This window comes from Corvus brachyrhynchos, unplaced genomic scaffold (assembly GCF_000691975.1).
Source record: "Corvus brachyrhynchos isolate BGI_N302 unplaced genomic scaffold, ASM69197v1 scaffold32, whole genome shotgun sequence".
In the NCBI taxonomy this organism is placed as follows: domain Eukaryota; kingdom Metazoa; phylum Chordata; class Aves; order Passeriformes; family Corvidae; genus Corvus; species Corvus brachyrhynchos.
The window spans coordinates 12,627,188-12,643,576 of NW_008237919.1; the positions used below are offsets into that span (position 1 = coordinate 12,627,188).

At 38.9% G+C, this 16,389-nt stretch overlaps 1 protein-coding gene across 4 annotated transcripts in view; it reads left to right on the plus strand.

The window, feature by feature from the left end:
• The window catches only part of TRHDE (thyrotropin releasing hormone degrading enzyme), a 252,723-nt gene that overhangs the window by 183,590 nt on the left and 52,744 nt on the right, over positions 1-16,389 (plus strand). For all 4 annotated transcript variants that reach the window (XM_017733245.1, XM_017733246.1, XM_008632816.2 and 1 more), the window contains one exon: positions 12,428-12,516. In XM_017733245.1, the coding sequence (XP_017588734.1) occupies positions 12,428-12,516 (89 nt within the window). The remainder of the gene's footprint in view (positions 1-12,427; positions 12,517-16,389) is intronic.

Consider the following 16,389-nt stretch of genomic DNA (forward strand, 5'->3'; position numbering starts at 1 on the left):
AAGAGCAGACTGGGGAAGGCCCAGACAGCATTTGGTAGAGACAAATTTTATGGGAGGGGTGAGGGTGGATAAATGTCATATTTTGTTGGCTTTGGAAAAATCAGAGATGTGAGTTCCCTATTGTAGATCAGAGGATAAAAATTCTAACATGCTCTATTTTTTATGTCTTCTTTTTCCTGCTTTTTAAAGTTGCTGATAATAGGTTTCTTTTCTTATCCCTTTGTATGAGCCTTCACGCTCAATAGCAGAATCTTAGGTTTTATGGAGAAGATACTTTGGTGGGGGACTCTTAGGGAAGTTTACTGAGGAGACAGAAACAATCATAGGAATTATGTTTTAATCTTGCTTAAACAAGTATTCAGAGTATTCACAGTATTCAGAGGAGAAATCAGAACTGAACACTGGAATATGCTGAAAAATGTTTGGTACTAAGTCTCTGAGAACATACTGGAGGTTTGTAAACATAGCTGAAGTGCTACTCTCTTATTCCTGTGGATCCTTCTCAGCCCATAACACATCCTTGTGCTCCAATCAGAGAAATCTCAGATCTGTGCTCTAATTAAGGGGTTATGTTTATGGGTAAAGGATGACACAAAGATGGGGTTTGCATGATCAGCACCGTGTGTGCAATTCTGCAAGGATGTGTGCACCGGTGCAAGGCAGAACAGAGGATGTTGGAGAGATTAAGAGCCTTTATTTCAGGCAGCTGTTAGGACAAACACTTAACACTGCTTAAGCCAAGCTTCTTTGTATCCATCTTTGATTCAGCACCCAAAGTTGCTTGTCACTTATGAAAATGAAGCCTTTTGTGTTTTAGTGTGAAAGGTACTGTTAGGCAGGAAGGAGACAGCCTGTGCTGACAAAGAATTTGTAGTATTTGTTCTTTGCCCACATCATTTTTCTAAATTTGGTAAGGTACACTGCTAGCACTGACACTGAAATGAGTCAGTTTTAGATAGCTTCATAATATTAATAGCCACCTCATTTTTAATTTATTTTTGGATGAAATATTTAGCTAATATTACACAGAACTTAAGAAAGTTTAGTAATCAGATAATTATATTTTTTGTGTTATGTTATTATCTGACAGTGCTTCTTTTTTTTCCCCTCAAATTTGGTAATTTGATTCAAATTTACTCATTTAAATTACCTTGTGTCTACCCTTAAAAAACCAAAGGATAATGAAGTTCATAGATAGGATGGCCAAAGACATACAGCTATTTTCTAACAGAATATGCAGCCTGTCATCTTAAGGCAGACTCACAGCGCACAGCCACACGTGAGCTCTTTCATGCTAGGGCTGCTGCTACAGCAATGAATCTTTTTTTATGTCTGGAACTTTGTGTTGTTGTTACATTGGTAAGGGCATTATATTTTGCATAAGACTCCTGGAAAATGTAAATTTTTTTCCTTTTTCTGCTCTAGGATTTACTTATTGCTGAAAATTATTCCAAAGATTCTTGTGAAATCCAGAAGGAGTTAGGACTATGGCAGAGTAAAGGAAAACCACAAAATCTGCATCTTTAATACATTGCTATTAAACATGTTAATCACTGTTATGACTACGGATGAATTATAGTGTCAATTATTGTTTTAAAATACATGCCTCTAAAATTCATTCCAGTGATCCTGTACTGACATTGAAAATATTTTCTCTCTATATCTTTGTATTTAGGTCCTTGTACAGAAAAAAACCTAAACAATCCATGATCCATCCTAAAATAGTTGCTCTTAGAAGCAGCTATCAACCCTTCATTTAGAGTATACCAATATGATTGCCTTTTTTAATATGTTTCTAAATGAAAGCATATATAAGAGACAAATATATTAAATTAGCAGCTGTATTGAGGCAGACCTGCAAATAAAGAAGCTTACCATCAGAAGCAAGTCATCCTAGATGTGCTAGACTCTTTCAAGACTAGAATATAATCTTCCTAGTCACTCATGCAATTTTAAATATTTCTCCAAACTATAAAGATTATTCATAATTTCCTTTGTGTGTGCAGCTAAGTATAATTTTTGTTCAAAATTACTGTAGCTTCACAATACCAAATACCTTCCAGATTGCAGTCTTGTCTTCCCTCTGAAATATATATATCAGCTGTATTCAATTGCCCATCCAATCAAAGCCTCAGACAAAGTAGATAAATTTTCGTAGTTAAGAGGCGAGACTGCTCTACAAATTGATTTCTGTTCATCCATGAGACATCTGCTAAGTTCACTTCTATTAAAAATTTGAAATACTCTTCAAAATCTTGACACCTCAGGTGTGGAGGCCATTCAGAGCCACCAGGTGGTGAAGCCATTATCTGCCTGGCAGCACCTATCAAGACCTGACCCTGTTGTTTTGGATGGTAGGTTGGTCTGACTGAAAAATTTAAACATGTCCATAGTTGAGGCATTAGGGAGAAAGAAGAGAAGAACTCTTACAAAAAAGCTCAGGTAGGTTTTGACAGTGTTTGGTTTAGATGGTAACAAGAAGACAATAATTTCTGAGTAATAGCGTGTGCCTCACTTGGAATTTTGTTACTTGCTTACACAATACTGTGTGCGTGTTATATTGCACCCTACCTTCACTATATCTGGACTCTTGAATGAAAAAATTACTGTCTCTATTACAGCAAGATAGAGCTCCTTAAAGACAATGCTGGAACACTGTCTTTAATTCACAGAGCCCGCCAAAGTCCACCAAAATTTTGTAAAGGAGTAGGTAACTCCTCTGCCCAGTGTAGTGCAGAATAATCTTAGAATAAGCATTTCCACAATCTTTTTCTTCCAGTCTTTTTCCAGTTGCTCATGTAGTCAGTGTTATTAATTTCTCTGTCTTTCTTTTTTGCCTTAGCTTACCTTTTTATTGTTGACCAGTCTGTTGGTCTTGGGTGAGAACCCCTCTAACGCCGGAATCCCAATGTCAGCCCCATTTCTTTTCCTCATTTTGATTAAATCCAGCAAACTATTCATCCTATAATTAATATGATGTGTGTCACACTTACTGTGCCCTGCTGTTTCATTTCTGCACTGCATACAATGTTGCAGTCAGAAGTTGTCTATCTGCAGGATTTGTGAAAGTCCTGTCCACTTCAGACACCAGAACCTTCTCCTGTTAATACAACTAAAGTACTGTCCTTTGTGGTTTCAAGTCAGCTGACTGCAACTTGTTCCTTGATGAAAAAGTCTAATGTTGTCTGCTTTTTCATCCCCCTTGTAGAGGAATCCAACTTAATCAGTTGTCTTTACCAGTGTTACTCACCTGTTTCTCACTGTTGCTTGTATTAAACTTTTTGTTCTCACTCTGAACACAGGAATTAAGATCACACTGGGCATATGCAGATGACCAGTGAATACCTCAAACTGTGTTCAGGGGATCTCAGTTATTTCAAATTGTTCTTTTTTATCCATTTTTCATTTTTTATTTGTCTTTGCTACAAAGTTAGTGAAATCTTCCCTTCCTATCTGCCTCTTCCATGCTCACAGGGTACAAGGAATTCCCTGTCTCAGTGTAGGAAGTGTAATAACTGGGAAAGAGGGAATAACATCTTCCTTTGTTGTTTTATGCCTCTAGGCACAGCCTACAATCACTTTACTAGCATGTATTAAATCTAATGAAATCTCTGTGTTCTTCAGTCTTGTGAGAATGATATTCACAACATGAATATATTGTCAGCTCCTTATCCATTAAACAGAACTAGCACTCTTGTGGAACTGCGCTTAATAAAAGTGTGTGATTTCCTGTGATACCCACATGAGCTTCCTGAATTACTCCTTACTGAATGAGATACTATACATTATAATAATCTGGAAAAATCTCTATGATGCGTTTAAATTATCTTTCCCAACACAATCTTTCTAGCAAGTGTGGCTTACGAAACTGTATCCTGCTGAGTTCTGCTTCTTGTATAATTTTTTTCTTTAGTAGGACGCTCTGAAGCTGTTCTGCTGTTCAACAACTTTCACTCATTTTCCACTGACCATCTTATATGTACTTGTGCTCTCAGCCTAGGATTAAATGCTTCCAGGTATCACTGCAACAAGGCTTGTGATTTTATAGATTAGTTGAATACACTTGCAGGTTTTCTGTTAACAATTTATCTTTGAACCTTCAATATCTTAACATTCAAAATTCACTGAAAGCAAAGGCTTTCTTTTGGCTTGTGTTGTGGTTCAACCTCAGCCAGCATCTAAGCCCTATGCAGCCACTCGCTCACTCCCTGCGTTGCGATGGGGGAGAGAATTGGAAAAGTGAGAAAACTCATTGCTTGAGACAAAGCTTAAAAGGGAAAGCAAAAGGTGTGTGCACAAGCAAAGCAAAACAAGGATTTTAGTCACCACTTTCCATGGGCAGGGAGGTTTTCAGCAATCCCCAGGAAAGCCAGGCTGCATCATGCTTAACAGTTACTGGGGAAGACAAACATTACAAAATCCCCTCTTCCTCCTTCTTCCCCAGCTTTATATATGGAGCATGAAGTCACATGGTATGGAGCATTCCTTGGGTCACTTGGGGTCTTTTGTGTTGGCTGTGCCTCCTCCCAGCTTCTTGTGTACCCCAAGCCTCCTTGCTGGTAGGGTAGGGTGAGAGGCAGGAAAGGCCTTGGTGCTGTGTAAGCACTGCTCAGCAATAGCTAAACCATCCCTGTGTTATCAAAACTGTTTTCAGCAAAAGTCAAAAAAATAGCTCCATACCAGCTACTATGAAGTAGTAGCCCAAACCTTGCTAATCTTGCTAACAGAAACTGTACTTGTCTTGGCAAGAAAAGTGAGAGATCTCTACTGTCTGCCTTCTATGCTGATTTAATATCCAAACATCACACAATCCTTAGGTCATGTTATCAGCTTTCTATACCTTTTAATTTATAATAAGCACTAAGGTCATTAGCCAGAAACATCTGCAGCCATGCATCTAAATTCTTCTTTTACTTGCCACTATTTGTATATTTTTCTGGAGATCAGCCAGGTATTCAACCGAAGTAAAAGTACAAATCTTTAAATCTTAGTTTTTGTTCTGTAAGATTTATTTGCTTTCAAAAGGTCAGATTTTCTCATTACTTTGCTTTTGTGGTTTTCTTGTCTCTGAAATCCAAGCAACGTAAGTTAATGCAGATGATTCATAGCAATATATTCCCTCAATAAGAAATGCCAATGTCCTAACCTGTTCAGGGAATCATCAGTGTTTGCAAGGGCCACACTGGGAAAGTGTTCTCTTCTCAAGACTCAGTGCTGCTCAGCTGAGCATATGTGTCTATGTACATGAGATTTCAGCATTTCCATCTGGAGAGAGCTGTGAATGGCAAACTAATGCCAAGGCATCCTTGCTCCCTGTTTCTCATCTTCAGCCACTCTGGATGTACCAGGTTGTTATCTTTAACTGAAGAGACAGAGTTGGGATTTTGGGTATTAAATTCTGGTGGTTAAAATAAGGAGGTAGGTGTCTAAACCAGTCAGTTTTACTCTTGGATTTTCTTTTTTATGCTTTTTACTCTTAAACTATTTTTATGCCTCACTTTATCTCAGTGTTAAATAGCTTTAATAATATCCCTCCCTGATATGAGGTCTTAGATTGTTATGTTCTCAAAATACTTCACAAAGATTAGTAAGCGTTACCAATGAACAAGAAATGGATTCCCATCCCACAGAAATTCTCAACATATCAAAACATTTCCCTGCACTGAATCAGGACAAAAATCAAAGCAAAAATTGGGGAAAAATTGGTTTAGAGCACTCATTTCAATTCTGTGATTTAACTATCTCACATTTCAGTTTCAGTCATTTTAATTTCTCCCTGCAATTTATTGAATCAGCAAACTGAAAGTTCTTATTTAAAACAGTAGTTATAATATGTTGCAACAGTGCCTTTTTTATATTTGAAAATCTGTGCTGAAGCCTTCTTTTTCTTACAAGCAGCTTGTTTTGAAAATTTGCCTTTTTCACTTAGAAATGAAAAAGTTTCATAGGGAAACTCGCGTTTAATTATGGAAGGACTCTTTGTCAACATTGAGTGGTTGGAGAGGCCCATTTAGTTGCTTGCACATGTGACTGGTGACATTCAAGGTGCCATCCAAGGTGCCATCAGGTATCTTACTTTGCCTTGTGCTGCCACTACACAGGCGAGAGCATCCTTAGGTGCTCTGCCATATCTTACAGACCGTGGTAGATGTCTCAAATATCCGATGACAGCTCATTTGCCATCATGTTGAACAACTGAATTTATCCCAGAGAAACTGAGTCATGGAAGAGTGATGGTTGGGATTTCACCAATGCCAGCTGATGGGTACGTGATTTCTGTTCTTCCAGCCTGAGATAATTCACAATTTCATTTCTCAGCCTACTGAGCTATTTGAAAGTACATACAGCTTTTGGTGTTAAGCTTTCCTGAAAGTAATTCTGTAGAAGCTTCACAGTGGGAGAGATTAGGAAAAAAAAGCAGATGGCAAATCATTTGCCTCAACTGACTTGATTGATTTTGTGTGATGCCACTGAATATACAGCCTGTATATCCTCCTCTGATATCATGTTCTACCTACAGTGAAACTTGTTTTCCTGTGTGCTGATCACATTTGAGTAGAAGGCTTTATCTCCTAAAGTCTCTTCCCACCTAAATCATTCTATGATTCAAGTTCATGATTGCCACTACACTTTAAAATAATTATCCTTATTATATCCTGCTAAGAGGCAAATCACTTAATCTACTTTTGTGCAAAGCATTTTAATTTTGTCCCTCATTCTTCTGTTGTTAGATGTACTAAAAACCAGTAATTTTTTTTCCTTAAATCTGTACATTGTTCTATGCTTCTGTCTTGCCATGGTGGTTCTCCTCCTTTGATTTCCTGGCTAAGTATATAATCAAAGACTATTATAGATGTCTTCTGTATCTAGATGTATGTACCTTTTTGTAATTTAACTGAGTTTTTATGTGGTCTTTGAGGTCCAGCTTCCTCCTTAAAGATTCCTAAAGAAATTAATCTGTACCAGGATAAGAGAGAAGAATTGTTTATAAATACAAGCAAAAAGTGAAAAATTAGATGGTTGAATTTCTTACTGGAGGGTGATAGCCCATGAGATTCTTGAGAAACCTGTGCTGATTTTTTTCCTATTCAGCTGTGTGATAAAGGGTGTGGAAGAGTGAGGTGTCAGGACTTTTCTGGTAATAGGAGTTCTGTCAGTGTAGTAAAAACAAGTATTACTTACCAAGATGACAGAAATATTCCTTAGTGCTAGTTGACATGGCAGTAAAAAGACAGATGAAGCTAAATGTTGATAATGAGGTGATACATGTAGGGAAGTGTCAGGACTTTTCTGGTAATAGGAGTTCTGTCAGTGTAGTAAAAACAAGTATTACTTACCAAGATGACAGAAATATTCCTTAGTGCTAGTTGACATGGCAGTAAAAAGACAGATGAAGCTAAATGTTGATAATGAGGTGATACATGCAGGGAAAGCAGTTCAAACTCAGATACTCTGTATCTGAAGAAACTGTTTTCTCTCAGGAAAGAGATCTTGGACCTGTGGTAGGTAATGTTCTGTAAATACCACGTTGCTGTCCAGACATGGTCAAGCAAATAAATAGAACAGTAGGGATTAGTAGAAAAGAAGCATTTTAAAAAGTATAAAGAGTGTAGAAGAGAAAAGAATTATGCTACTTTTGATCCATGGTAGACATGCCTTCAAAGCACTGAAGCCAGGCTTGGTTTTTTAACCTGAAATAGTAGGTAGAAAAAATACAGAGGTGGACAGTAAGAGGGATTAAGTACAGGTGCTGTGTAAAGAACAGCAGGATAGATTAGAAATCTTTAACCCAGGGGTTTGTGAAAGCAGAATAAAAGAGGCATGTGGTTGTTCACTTTCTCTGTCATTCACATGTAGGTAAGCTGGATTCTAGAGTGGTACTTTAGTTACAGATGTTCTGTCACTTTATGTGAAGCAATCACATTGCTTGTATGCTCCTTATAATGCAGGATAATAAGCCTCTGAATATTGAGCAGATACCTTCATTGTTCTGTGAGTAATGACTAGGAATAGCTCAACTTCTTTGTTTAGTTTTGAATCCAGGGGAGAAGGGAGAAATGTCACTGGAAGAATGTGGTATTCATTGCCAGCAGTGTGTGGAAGCTTGGTACATTATGGTTATTGGGAAGATGAATCTTGAATATGTATGGATTTACATCCCAGCAAAAACATTTCACATTTCATTAATGCGAAAAAGTAGTTGAAAAGGTGTGCAAAATCTGAAACGCCAGGAGCCTTACCTTTTCTTTTTTTATTACCTGAGATCTTTATTTAGTAAGCAGAGGAAATAAACTACTGCCCTTTTTCTGGCTTTGCATAGCTCTTTGCAAGCCAACTAATTGTTCCACTGAAAACCCCATGTTACTACAATATTAGTATTCATCAGAGCCAAAAGTTTGAGGCATCATGTTTGTTTAATGTTTTACAGTCTCAGGATTTGCCCTGATCAAAGGAATCTCAGTTCCTTTTTGCTGAAAATCAAGTCGTAACCAAGTAATCATCACAAATATGATAATTTTCCAAGTGAGGTAAAGTATACTAATACTGCCTAGCTAGTCATTATGTAATGCTCAAGACAAAAAAAATCTATATAATCCACACAGAGCATAATTAGCTTGCTTCTTGTATTACATTAGCTAGCTTCTAGTATTGCGTGTACCTTGGCCAATGCAGGGTTCTGATACTTTACAAAAGAAGTCCTTCTGATTATTCTTTAAGCTGAATGAACACGCTTCAGTATTATGCACTGATATGGTGCTACAAAAAAACCCACCAGTGCATTCCCTTTAACTGTGCATTATCCTGTCAACCTAAGTTTAACTATTTCACATGAACAGTTTCTCACTTGTAAATCAGCAATAAAAGGTTTATTTGTACTACTTTTCAACAAGATTCCCCTTTCATTACATCTCTTGAAGATTGAACAATATAATGTTCAGCACAGTTCATGTTAACATGTCTGTTCTAGTTTTAGGTGTCTCTCTTCCTCAGCTCCAGAGATGTTTTTTTTAAAATTCCTGAAATAGTCCTTAGTTTTTCCACAATAAGAGGTTTGCCTTTAGCTCCCCATCAAAGTAATCAGGTTTGATTCTGGAGGGACATTATGTGGGCCACCGCTGCAGCTGAGCAGCATCTCAGGCAGACTGAGCACACAGTTCATTAGCACCATTTCACCCAGGGGCTGAGTGTGCTATCTGTACAGGCATCTGAGTCCTGCAGACATAATCTTGACAGTAAGAGGACTAAATGGGTTGTTTCAAGTCTTGCTGCCCTAGTCACTGGGCCCTCAAGGCTAGATTCTTATTGTCACTGGAACTGGCTTGTCACAGCAGGCAGCACATGGCCAGGTGGAATGGGATGCTTTTTTCCCTGATCAGGTACATACTGAGAGCACACTGGTGGTGCTCTCAACATATAAAGAATAAATAAAAGGTCTGCACTACTCTCAGACAAAGCAGGAAGAAAGCAGCCAAGTGGGCCCCCTTTTTCCTCTTTGCTTTGTAAAGTAGAAGACTCCTGATAGAAAAGTGCAAGAAAAGTTTGCTTCTCTCTGGTCACACCTGGAGAACACAGTCCACACAGATCATTCAGAGACAATGAATGGAAGATGTCTGCTTGGAAGGTGAGCCAGATGCATCCCCCTCATGTACACAGAAGTTAGCTACAGCTTCTTCTGAAACAGCAGCAGAAGTTTCTCTGAGAATGAAGAAGAACAGAAGGAGAAAACAGATAAATGGAGAAAACAGCAGCAGTAAAGTAGGAAAAATCTGTTTTTTCTAGATGTTTACTAAAAGGACACCTGTGGCTCATCTGAGACACCACTAACTTAGAAGGTGAGATTTGGAGGTTCTGGAAAGTGCCAAGAATGTCAGGACATCTCTTATATTGGGGAGATAAAAGTTAAATTTGCCAGTACTAATATTCCCAACTAAATCCCATATGTTTTCTGGTGAGTAGCTTTTGTGACACTTGTTCTACAGCTACATCATCTTTCAGAGAAGGATTTGACTTCACTTCAGTAGGATTTACCTTAATTGGAGGCAATATAAAATATTATAAGTTAGTATAAAATTGTTCTCTGTATAGATATTACAATGTACAGAATACCTTTCTGTGAAGTTCCTTCTCAAAATGACAAGTGTCCATATATATGTTCATACATGAATATTTGTGGATGGGTATATATGTGCTTAAATCACCTACATAGGCAGCTCACGGTATCTTTTATTTTGCAGTTTAGCTTTTTCAGTAGGAGTTGAAGGGTCATAAAAACACCATGCAAATACAGTTTTAAATTTTTTTTTTCACATACCAATGTTCCTGTTCTTTCAAATAATGTACAAACTCTATGCTAAATTTTGCCTAATTTTTCTCAATCACAGTTTGCCAGCATCTTTTTCATTCTGGAGAACCAAGTATTTAGAACTGGGTATGTTTCTAAAGGTGATGTATTTCCTAGAAGGTTTTTTGGACAGACCCTAAAACACTGGTGAGTGTCTAGTAAGGTATAAGGTATTTAGAAGAGTAGTGAATATAATTTGGTGCATCACTTCATAGCATCTCCTGACTGCCCTCACCTGTTGAACCCAGGAGTTGCTGCTGCTGTAGTTAAAGCAGCAGGACGCAGTACACACTTGAATCTCATTACTCCAGTTCACAGTCCAGAATATTAGTTAAGCCAAAAATGAAGGTAACCTTGTGTGAAGACCCCAGATTGGGAACTGGAGAAGATAATCCACCAATGGACATCCTTTTCCACTGGCTGTGCTGTGGAGTGTGATAATGTCCAGCATGAGGAGTCGGCAGACTGATAAAGCCAATAGCATCTTCAAATGACACAGCTTAATTATCCAAAAAGTCTCTGCCAGAGCATGTGCTTAGTGACCTTATCTTCTGTGGAGAAGTAGAGCTAATTATTTTCCCAATGTGTCATGGTACCAACATTCAGAGAACCTAAAATCACATGGAACCTTTTTTCTTCTCTCATATGGCAATAAATGCCAGTTTCCTTTCTAGTGTCACTCATCGCTCTTTCAGCTATATGGTTGTCGAAGTATCTCCCCATCTTTGCTGAAGCGCTGCTGTATGGACAAGTGTTTTCTTGCACATGATTCTGTTCTAAGCAGTACATATTCCTGTGTGTGCTGAGGGCTCTTTGCAAATGGGTGGGTAGCTGTGAGCCAAGTGTGGTGGCAGGGCAGGGGTCTGTCCCTCCTCCAGCCTCCAAGTCAGGCCAGCAAGGCAACCCTTGGAAGCCAGCCCATGTGGACTGTGGCTCTGGAACATTTGGATAGTGTTTGTAATTCAGTGGAGCAGGCTTCTGGGTACGTGGAAAGGAGCAAACCTAATTTTTAATTCAGTACCATAGGCTAGTTCTGCAATGCTGTGTACCAGCAGGAGAGAACTGGCCCTCACTCATCTTTGCATCATTTTAATGCAATCAGTCTAAAGTGATATTCTCACTTGGTATCAAAGCAGTACTATACAGTGATATCTGGGTTTGGGCCAGTCTCTTGCCATGCTGCCTTGCTTAACTGCACACATACTCCCATTGACCACCTACCTAAGGACCAGCAAAGGGACCACGTGTACCATTACTGAGTACTTCCCCTTTACTGGTTTACAAAATGACATGGCAGGCCTGTGAGGGAAATGCTACTTTTGAGAGTTCAGGAATAGAGGTGATGATAAAGACATGAAGAAAATCATCCTTTCCATCTGTCCCTAAAAGTATTCACTTCATACAGTCAATTTCTGTTTATTGAGATAAAGATGTTATTTATAACATTTACTTCAAACTAGAAACAATTTGTAATACCCTATAGGGAAGTTGGGGTCTGATTATATCAGTGCATCACCAAACCCACATGTAGCATGTTTTGTCTGGTTTGCATATGCGTAGGTGGTAAGAAATTGTGCCAAGACGGAGAAATTGTGGAGATCTGTTCCATTCATTTTGTTTTTATAAACCAGCAGCAGTGAAAGCCCATTGTAGCTTTTTAAGAGGTTGCTAGAAGAGTATGGTATTTTTAAACTTTGAAGTCCCTATAAATCAAAGCATGTCTTATATGGAGGTTTTTTCTAAGTAAATGTAAAAAAGTGTTCTTTATATGAGAAATCATTATCTCCTCTTTTGTGAAGCCTTTTCTTAAACTAGGAAAAGCCTTTTTAAAAAGTCCTCATATGATGATAGTGTGTGAAAAAATGTAAATTATAATTTAGGTTGGGATTTTCTTATAAATTATTTTTTCTTTGTTTTGATACTAACAGCAAATGCATTTCAAAATCAAAGTAACTTGTTAGAATCGACAGATCTTTACACTGCTACTGAGATTGTGTTTTTATTTCTTTGACATGATCCCTGATTGCTGTGAGAAGAATCAGTTCAGTATTTTTGTTCTTAGATTCCCCCTCCTTTGTCTTGCAGCTACTTGTGGCAGATTCCATTAACAATTGCAGTAGGAAATACGAGTCACATCTCATCAGAGGCAATTATATGGGTGTCTAACAAATCAGGTAAAAATAAACTTTCCTCCCAGTGGAATCTCATAAAGCATACTTGTGTTTTCCTCAACTGTATCTTTGGAATTGATCCTAGATAATTGTTTAGTTGCTCTGCACCCAATTTTAACTGCTTAAAATGAATTGCAAAAAACGCAGAGCTGGGAAGGGAGGGAGGAGGAATGAAGGATGAGCAACAATCTAGATTTATAATTATTTCAGAATTCAGACAGTATAATGTAAAATTTTTACAAAGAAATGTAAAGTGCTAACTATTTTATATTTGGCAACACATATCAAATAATTGATGAATGCAATTCACTTTATTGATTGGTGAAAGTTAAATGTAATATTGTATAATGAAGCAGATATGATGAGTATGATTTAGTACATGTAGAATTCTAGCATTTTTTACTCGATCTGTAGTCTGAACCAGGGCTAAGAAGTGGTTGCTGTCATTAAAATTTTCCTTATTGATCTATCAAAAGTATTTGTTCTCTCTATTAGATAACCATATGCTGGACCTCAAAAGTGCATTATTCTGCTTACTACTTATTTTCTTCCTCTTCAGTTCCTGCATGATCGTAACAGTAATAGTTACTGTTCAGAGGACAGTGTTTTTTTATCACCCAAGAAAGGAAGCCCACCACAGAAATTTCATGAAATATTTATCTATTTCCCTAGCACTTCGTGCCACATCATCTGACAATTTTGGACTGGAATTAAATAGAGTGAGGGAAGACATATGAGGAGTTAGAATTATTATAAAGAAGGGAAAAGAAGGATGCATGCATCCCCCTGACATGTGGTCTGTAGAGCGAAAACTTACCCTTTCTTGTATAATTAGAAAGGTAAAAGGATTTCCCTGCAATAGAAAATTAATGGGAGAGAGTCAAACCTGTGTGAGATGTTTTTTCTCTTTTGTAAGTTGCTAAAATATTTTAGTCACGTAGAGCTTAGCAGCCAGAAGGACTGAAAATGAGTGGTGTATGGTCAGTAGAAATCTGAGTACCCTGGCTTTCTAGTGGTACAAGGTGTGTGTTTCTTTACCCAGATTGTTTGCAGCCTATGAGAAAGTAACATGTTTTATGCTGCTCCCATGTTAGAATGATCTATAAATGTGCCTGCAATCAGAGCAATTTTCATATGTGGGGAACATACTCTCATCAAAGCATACTGATTCTGCCTCACTTTTCAGAAACTTACTGCATTGGCCATATTTTTTAATATTAACACTTCCAAAATACTTCAAGACCTGTTTGCACTTTCATAGTCTGCCTTAATGACCTAATCTACTTTTGTCCTTTAGGGCTTGATTGAACTCTCATTGAAGTTATTAGAAAGGTTCCCACTGACTTCAGAGCAAGCTGATCATCCCATCTCATTAGGTTGCACATGCATGCCTCCTTCCCTTCACTCCCACCTTCAAAGTTCAGGATATTACTATTATCTACATAGATGCTTCCTTATTGCCTTTTACTTGCTGAGTGGTGTGGAGGAACAAGTCCATAAAACTGCTGCCCACTCTTTTAAGATCTACTGCTTCTATTGGAATGCCTTCAAGAAATCAACAAATTAATGATGGCCAGTGTGAGCAATTATTTTGGGCTGGCTACTGTGTAGAAATTAAAGAGGAACCTTTCCGAGTCATCAGTCTCCTGTGTAGCAAATCAATGACACTGTGATCTATTGTCATTATCCTTGTTCTTCCTCATTACTTTCACTCACTCGTTCACTGGCTGTGCCTCATTGAAAATGAGACTGTAAACTAGAGCAAGAATGTCCTCTTGCTTCTACTTATTGTGGTCTAGCTCAGATGAAGAATTCCTCAACATAAAAGCTTCAGTAAGAACATGCCTGAATGTATATTCAATGTGTGATTGATTATACATGCTGAGGCTGGTATATGTGATTTTGTGATATTCCTGGGAGTTTCTCTGCAGCTGGTATGTTTGTTTCATGGGGATGAGGGAGGAATTCTGAGACTCCAAAGGACAGCTTCCAGGTTTGATTCTTGTGGACTGGAAGAATCTTGAAGACTGTCTGTTGTACAGAGGACACAGTTTCAGTATTGTCCCAGTGGGTAGTCTGGGAAAAAGTCTGCAAGCTGGAAGTGAAACAAACTGCTCCAGAGGATATTTGGAAGATTGGAAGTGGTCACATTGTTCTTCAAGTGAGTGTAATTAAATGCAGATACTCAAATCAACTTTGGAGTAAATGCTGTTCATGAGGATGGTTTCTGTGTGCTTTTTAGGAAAGAGTAGGCAATTCCTTCTTGTTGACTAAAATGTTGAGCTGAAGGAGCTTCCAGTGTGACTGGAAGAGTGGATAGGAGCTAATGAACAGCTCTCTGTTGTTTGTTATTGTGATGTGTTGACCCTGGCGGGACAGGAGGCGCCCACCTAAGTCCCTCTATCACTCCCCTCTGAAACTGAACTGGGGTGGGGAGAGAGAATATAACAAAGTGTTCATGGGTCTCAGATAAGGTCTGTGTTAGAGATCCCTCACCAAATACCATCGCAGCAAAACAGACTCAAATTGGGCATATTATTTGGATTTACTACTAACAAAATCAGAGCAGGATAATGAGAATTAAAAACAGACCTTGAAACTCCTTCCCCCCCTCCCCACCTCTCCCTCTTTCCCAGCTCTGCCTCCTCTCCCCCAGTGGTGCAGGGAGGCAGGGAAGGGGGGTTATGGTCAGTTCGTCACACGTTGTTTTTCCCACTGCTCAGCAAGAGGAGTCTTTCCCCAGCCCCAATGTGGGGTCCCTCCCTCAAAGTCACAGCCTCCTCTCAGGCATCCACCTGCTCTGCTGCAGGTCTCTTCCAGGGACTGCAGGTGGATCTCTGTGTTCCCATGGATCTCCGTGGGCTGCAGGAGCACAGCTGCTTCACCATGGGCTGCACCACAGGCTGCAGAGGAATCCCAGCTCTGGTGCCTGGAGCACATCCTGCCCCTGCTTCTGCACTGACCTTGATTGTCTTCAGGGTTGTTCCTCTCACGTGTTCTCACCCCACTCTTCTCTGGCCACAATTACATCTGAGCAGTAACATTTTTTTTCTTCTTCTTCTTAAATCTGTTATCACAGAGGCATTACTACCAATTCCAGTTGGCCCAGCCTTGGCCAGTGGCATGTCCATCTTGGATCCAGCTGGCGTTGGCTCTGCTGGACACGGGAAGAGCTTCTGGCAGCTTCTCACAGAAGCCATTCCTATAGCCTCCCCTCCACTACCAAACCTGGCCATGCAAACCCAACATAGTCATGTATTACTGATCACACACCTCATTTCAGCTGCCAATAGGGAAAAGTGTTCAAGTTGATGACTACCACCTTGGCATATCACCTAATCTTCCAATAATATTAACCTTGTCTGTGGGTTATCTGAGAGAAATGAAACCAAAGCAGTTTTGAAAAAGCTACATATAGAAATACATAAAAAAAAATTCCTTTTATTTGGTGGTATTTCAGATAAAAATATCCATTGGGAGTAAACCCTGTGCCTTGCCCTAGGTCACCAAGAATGGTTATTTGTTGATGTTAGAGTCTTTTCCTTCATGTACATCCAGAAAGACAAAAGAGAGAATTGTTGATTTTTGCATCCTCTTTGCTACTGTGTGACCTCATCAAGGTGTGGTAGGGTACCAGTTGGTATTTTCATGAACAAGGGATGTGAGGCTGCTCTCCAGCTTTGTGAGAGCCACATGACTTTAGAATGATTGAGTTGCTGCCCTGTCCTCATCCTTTCTGTCTCTGCTACATACCAGAGATAGTGAGCATGCAGATCACTGACTGTTCAATATGCTGAGCAGGATCAGTTTTGATAACTGCATGTGACCACAATTGCTGGCAACAGTGCTAGGTCTGTCCATTCTTCACAGCACCAA